The sequence below is a fragment of the Atta cephalotes genome (genome assembly GCF_000143395.1).
Source record: "Atta cephalotes unplaced genomic scaffold scaffold00087, whole genome shotgun sequence".
In the NCBI taxonomy this organism is placed as follows: Eukaryota; Metazoa; Arthropoda; class Insecta; order Hymenoptera; family Formicidae; genus Atta; species Atta cephalotes.
Genome location: NW_012130151.1, coordinates 345,266 through 351,971, shown reverse-complemented (window position 1 = coordinate 351,971; position 6,706 = coordinate 345,266). Strand labels below are relative to the sequence as shown.

The following is a 6,706-nucleotide window of genomic DNA, read 5'->3' as shown; positions in this document are numbered from 1 at the left end:
TATAATATAATATNTATNTATATATATATATATATATATATATATATATATATATATATATATATATGAATATATACTAATATTTTTGTAGTTATTCAAACTATGCGCAAAATTTTTCTGGATGTACAAACGTAATTAAACGTAAGGCTTCGAGTTCAAGGTTGTTTTTAGTAAGGTTCCAAATGTTCAAATGGGTTGCTACTTCTCTCAAATTATAGGTTCATTCATCAGAACAAGATCCAATTAGTATTTTCCCGGAATCTTTTACAGGGTTTTTAAAAGTTGCATTTAATTGAATTATAAAATGTTTTTATAGCTAGAAAATTTTTTTTACAAGTTCTAAAGTTTATCCCTTTATGGTTTTGACATTTTCAATTTAAATGCCTCAATTTGGCAATAAAAAACTGTTTATTATAAAATTAAATGAGTATTTAACACAAAAAATATGATTTAATTAATTGAAATAAGCTACATATTATATAGTTTATTTCAATTAATTAAATCATTTTTTTTGTATTATGTACTCATTTCCAGTTGGAATTTTAACTGCGAAGTTAATTATTTAACAAGTTTACATTATAAAGGTACATTATAAAGAAATTAGAGAATTATGTGTGATACATTACTTTAAATATGAAGCTCCACTACGGTCTGAATGTTAAGATATTGAAGTATTATATATATTCATTTAAAGGAATTAGTTTCAAAAATTATAATTGCGTACGATATGATTGTCGGATTTTCAATACACAATCAATCTATTTTCTATACATATTGGTTATTGCGAGGAATATTGCTATGGTCTCGATAGTCTAAAGGCTTAGGATGTTCGGAATGCAACAAATCCGGGCTTGACTCCTGGCCGAGGCAATATCTTTTGCAATAAGTTTATTACAGTTTTTTAAGATTAAATTTGAGAAATTTGGAGGGAAATTAATATTTCAGATTGATTGCGTTGAAAGTCCGACAACTATATCAGCACGCAATTGTAATTTTTGAAATTAATTCATTTAAATGAATATGTATAATGAATATGTATGTTCAATATTTTAATATTCAGACCATAATAGCGCTTCGTATTTAAAGTAATGTATCTAACATAAACGGTCTTATTTCCAAACTTATTGTTTAGAATTATGTGCGTTTATCAGATCTATATTAAATGTATTAATCAAGTCTTTGTTACAGTTTTTACTTTTATTCGTAACGATTTGATAATACCCATTCTCTAAATGTTTCAATTAACAACAATTAAAATAAATTTTAAATATTATTTATAACCAAAAAACCGTAATTGAAATAGTAATGCCAAGATTAAAATTAAGAAATATTATGACTTATTTTAAAAAAAACATCTGATTTTTATTAATTATTTTATTTACCACATAGATCAAAAGCAACATTCGAAATAATTTTACTTTTAATACGGAAATAGCGTACATATTTGACAGTCGAATTAATGTATTTAACATAGTAATTTTCGTCTGTGTCGGCGCTGTCTTACACAAATATAGACATATCCGCCTTTCGGTTATTAAGATGTTTGCATGTTACATTTTGCTTCGACTAATCTCGCTCTATTTTTGTCCTATATTTTTTATATCTATATTGATTAATAAGAAATAACATTTATTTAATATTACATCGTTATATATTATTAAAATAAGTCAAATGCTAAACAAATCGATTTTTAATTAAGATTCAATTTAAATATTTAAATTTGATTTAAATTAAATATTTAATTTTTACTTGATATTTTATAGTAATCGAATAATATTTTTACAGATTATTAAAACTTCAGGATCCTATATATCCATCTTACTTGCAATGTGTTGAAGCTATATTTACATTGAATTTCTAATTAATGTTAACAGTTATTGTTAATAGATATTGTTTAATTATTAGAAAATTTGCACATAAATTAATATTAACAAAACCGTTAAAGTATTACTTACCATTTTCTTTTATCTGTTATTTGCACGCGTATATGCATTAGTAGAGAATAAGAAATTCAGACTGTCAAGTATAGATCGATAATCCAAGATACGCAATTTATTAAATAAGATCAGTTTATTAAATGAGATCGAACAATGCAATCCTGTCCTGTTTTCCTCTCTCACACATAACATTGCTCTTTATGATTTCCGACAATGTTTTATTTTTGAGCGGTACTTTATTTAAATATTGTGTACTTGCTGCACATACAGCGTTATGCATTTTTAAATCTCACAATTTGTTGTTGTCATCATTATCCTGTCATAAAATAAAGAGAGAAGGAGAAAGAAGAGATAAAAGAAGTCAAAAATACCTTTCTGTTTCTTTTTACAATTTTATAATAGAGTTACAGTTATAATCCAGTAACTAAAGATTTCTAAAAATAAAAAATAATTATTGGCTTTATCTAACCTTTTTTCTTAAAAATTTGCTATTTTGCTATTCTTCAGTATAATCATTGAAAATGTGCAATACTTACTTTGAAATAAAAAGTGTGTACATTAAAAGTGTGTGATAAAGACTTACACCCAGAGAAAGGTTTCTTCGATTAAAAAAAATGTTTCTTTGCTATACGATTAAAAAAAATTTTGTTTGACTTGAATGTAATTTCTTTGAACATAATTTCTTTAAATTAAATGAATTTTTTTATTTGATTTCAAAAAGTTTAATGTTTAAATCAAAGAAATAACGTTCAAATCATAGAAATTTTTTCTTTATCCATATAACAAAGAAATATTTTTTTAAATCGAAGAAACCTCTGGGTATAGTACACTATAGTACAGGAGTGTATTGGAGAAACGAAAAGTTATCTCAACTCGAATATACTACAATAGCTACATTTATGTTTGTCATGTGTTTACAATTCTTCTACTTTCCACTAATAAGTATAAAATTGTAACATATGTGTAAGAAAAAAAATTAGCAATAACAATATTAAAGAAATTATTATTGTTGATATTTATTATGATATTACAAATAATATTCCATTTGCTTTAAATATAATTAAATCAATTAATTTTTCTTTCATGCTCAAAATATGGATAATAATATTATATAACTAATGCTCTCCCTGCAAATAGATAGATTTGTTTTGATATTAGATTTTTATAAGGTTGAAACAATATTATAATATCAAAATAATCAAAACAATCTTTTATCGAAGATTAACATAAGTTCTTTGCATTTTACGATACTGTTTATAGCTTATAAGTATTGCTTTGTCAAGAACACAGTTACTACTGAAATATAAACTTCACTCAGCACTTTTTTCTCCATCTCCTGCTTCTGATTTACTTATTCACGATCATTGCGCGCAACCTGTATCTGACGTATATCAGAGCTTCTTCCAAAATTGTGCGATTTACATATTTCAGGAGAATGAATTGCGAACGCGTGCACACTAGCCGCACTTACATAATGCTCGAGGAAGAATATCTTTCGATATAGAGGAAATAAAATCTCGGAAAAAGAAAAACTTTCGCTTTCTCTACCATCTCTCTTCCTAAGAAAAGTCTCCCCTATTTATTGATGTACAAAACTTTTCTCACTGTTACTGAGCACAGTATAATATCCTGTGAACGTTCGCGTGTTGCTATCTGTTGTTGCTTGAATTTTTAAAGAAAATTATGCATTGCGAGCTACACCACCGTTTGCCCAAGAATTTGAGAGGGAGAAGATCGGCCATCCGGAAATTTCTTTTTTTATCGACAATATATACACGCAATCTGTATGTTGCGATCAAAATATTTAATAAGTCGTTTGTAAGAGAATTCCCTCTACTCTCGTTCTCTTTCAAGCTCTCAGTTTGTACAAAAACACTACATCGTGCACATCATATGATCGATCAAGTGTTTTTCGTAATCTGTTTTTTTTTCTTCTCTTACCAGATTCGATGCATATTAACAGTACAAAATAATAAGAAAGTAATAATAATATAAATATGGAAATAAAGAATACTGTTAGTCCAGCTACAGAAATTTTGTTTCGTATCTTTGGCATTTGGCCGAACACGTCATTCGTTTTGTTACGTAGACTGTTCTGGATTGTTTCAATCATATTCGAGCAAGTTGCTCAATACCGATATATCATAAAAAATTTCCGTCTGATGAAGTTTATAGAGATAGTAACCATTTTAAGTTCTGTAATGTCGTATACGATATTTTTAATTAAACTCATCATTTTTTGGTATAAACAGCGGTGAGATGCGCATTGGTGAGACATAATATACGCACTATCAGTGAAAAATTTTGTTTTAAATATTATTTGATACACACTAATTATCCAAATTAATGTAATTAAATAAATTTTTTATTACATCTCAATTCAACAATTATCATTTTGATCGGTAAAGTTAATTATTCGGTAATTGTGAATATGAATATGACTGAAGACAAATTGTTATAATAAATAAATTCTTATACGCAAAAATAAAATATATAAACTCATTTGTAAAGTCATTGCATAACGATAAATTTTTCATCGATGGTTTGGATAATATTCCATTGCGGCTATTATCATGCTTATGACTAAATATATAAAACTATGTAGAACATTCAATAGCTTATTAACAATGATGGCGATCGACTGGAAAAAGTGTTCTAAGAAGAAATTCAGTATGTTCGTGACATCGTATAATGCCAAATTGTCGGAGCGCTTTGCTAACATGACAGTGATTCTTTATTCTACAGCTGTAATTCTCTATAGCACTCACATCCTTAGGAAACACATAGATGATGGCAATGCTTCCAATGTTTCTACACGATTGCTCGTTTTAGAAATGGATCTACCATTTGACACTAATAAAAGATTCGTGTATGAATCGATTATAATTGTTCAATTTTTTTATTTGCTGTTGTGTTCCGATGCAATCGGTTTATTAAATGCTTCACTCATAAATCTGGTAAGTTCTGTTGCGTATGTATTATAGATATCGTTTTTATAGGTTGTTTCCATTATTAATAAAAATTAATTTTTATACTTCATTAAGTGGATAAAACAGAGTAAATGCCTTAAAAAAGATCTTTCTTTATCAATTTTTTTAAAGGTAATTATAAGTCTTAGAAAGAATATGAATTGGTATCAAATGGATACATATTGAAAACATTTTAAGAATTTTTGTATTTTTAAGTATAAATATATGGCAATGTTGCACAACATTAAACTTTCATGTTCGAAAAACATAGTCCATTGGCGACATAAAGAATTTAAGTTGTAATGATTTGAAATGAAAATTTCTTAAAAATTTTGAATTGAAATTTCTGTATGAGTTTCAGTTGAGCGTAATGATTTTTTAAAATAATTCTTTTTTACAAAATGGCAGCGGTTTAAAAAAATTTTAATTTTATTATCTTTGGAGGGGGGGGGCTTCTTAAACATCTCATCCTTCAAAAACTAAAAATTAATAAATAAAATCCCTACGCTTAACTGAAACTATTCATTTTGTGAAGCTACTGTTCAATGCTGAGGCCGATCGGTTGAAAATTGTTAGAGTTATAGAAGCCGCCAGATGAAAAAAAGTAGTTTTGAAAAAAAACGCATTTAAAGTTTTGGTATTGATTATTTAATAAAAATCTATATTTATCTATCTATCTATCTATCTATCTACCTATCTATTTTTCTCTATCTATCTATCTATTATCTGCGCACAACTATTTATCTATTTCTATCTATCTATCTATTATCTGCGCACAACTTCTTTCTTAAACCAGATGCGTACCTCTATTATAGCACTATATGCTCCTTCGCTACAACATAACTCGGGAAATGTTTCGAATTTCATAAAAACTTTTTAGAAGTATTTTATAGACATTAATTTTTTGAAAATTTTATTGTGTTTTAATCTATCAATTAATTTCAACTTATTAAAATATTTAATTATTGTCTATATTATAAAGAATAATTTATAGACTACTCTGACTTATGCTGCTTTTTGAATTTTAAAACAGTTTGTATTTTCTGCATCAATTAAATTTAGAAATTACGATATTTTTTTGCAACTTGCATTTGCATGTTAGTTCTGAAAAATGTACATTTTAGATATTGCATATAGGCGGTCAAATCGATATTCTTCGTCAGAGTTTGATGGCAATTTTTGCTAAGAAAGAGAAGAGCAACTTAAGTCATTTTATAATAAAAAAAATAATCAAGAAACATCAGAATATCGTCATCTTTTCAGAGCATATCGAAGATTTATATTCGTATATTGCGATGGTGCTCTTTGTATCGGATACTCTGATTATCTGCTGTTTGGGTTTTACCATTGTCGCAGTAAATATTAGAATTTTGTTTAATTCCACAATAAAAAGAAATATACGCTATAGAAATCGTTATTGAATTTGTAGAATAAAAGAGCATTATTTCATACTTTTAAGTATTCAGCAGTTTGTTACATTTCCGTTACTCTTAGAATATTCCTTAATATTTCAGTCAATCGGTGAACCCGATGTTTTGAAAAGTATAACTAGGACCCTCTTATTTTATCTTGTTATGAATATGGAGGCATTCATATTTTGTTTTGCTGGAGAATACTTGAGCGCTAAGGTTAGACACATGAATATATCAATCATGAAATCTTAAGTATAATATTACAGTTTTTATAAAAACACACACATACACACACACACACACACACACACACACACACACACACACACACACACACATACACACACACACACACAACAATACACTATAGTACAACTAATTATATATA

General features: G+C 27.1%; 2 protein-coding genes across 2 annotated transcripts in view; both read left to right on the top strand.

Annotated features, from left to right (window-relative positions):
- Positions 1-1,836, top strand: part of LOC105624739 — a 4,198-nt gene extending 2,362 nt beyond the window's left edge. Inside the window, exon 4 of the mRNA XM_012206093.1 lies at positions 1,786-1,836. Within this exon, the coding sequence (XP_012061483.1) occupies positions 1,786-1,836 (51 nt within the window). The remainder of the gene's footprint in view (positions 1-1,785) is intronic.
- Positions 1,837-4,564: 2,728 nt separating this feature from the next.
- Positions 4,565-6,706, top strand: part of LOC105624738 (odorant receptor 67c-like) — a 12,263-nt gene continuing 10,121 nt past the window's right edge. Inside the window, 3 exon segments of the mRNA XM_012206092.1 lie at positions 4,565-4,894; positions 6,031-6,261; positions 6,421-6,534. Coding sequence (XP_012061482.1) covers positions 4,565-4,894; positions 6,031-6,261; positions 6,421-6,534 — 675 coding nt within the window.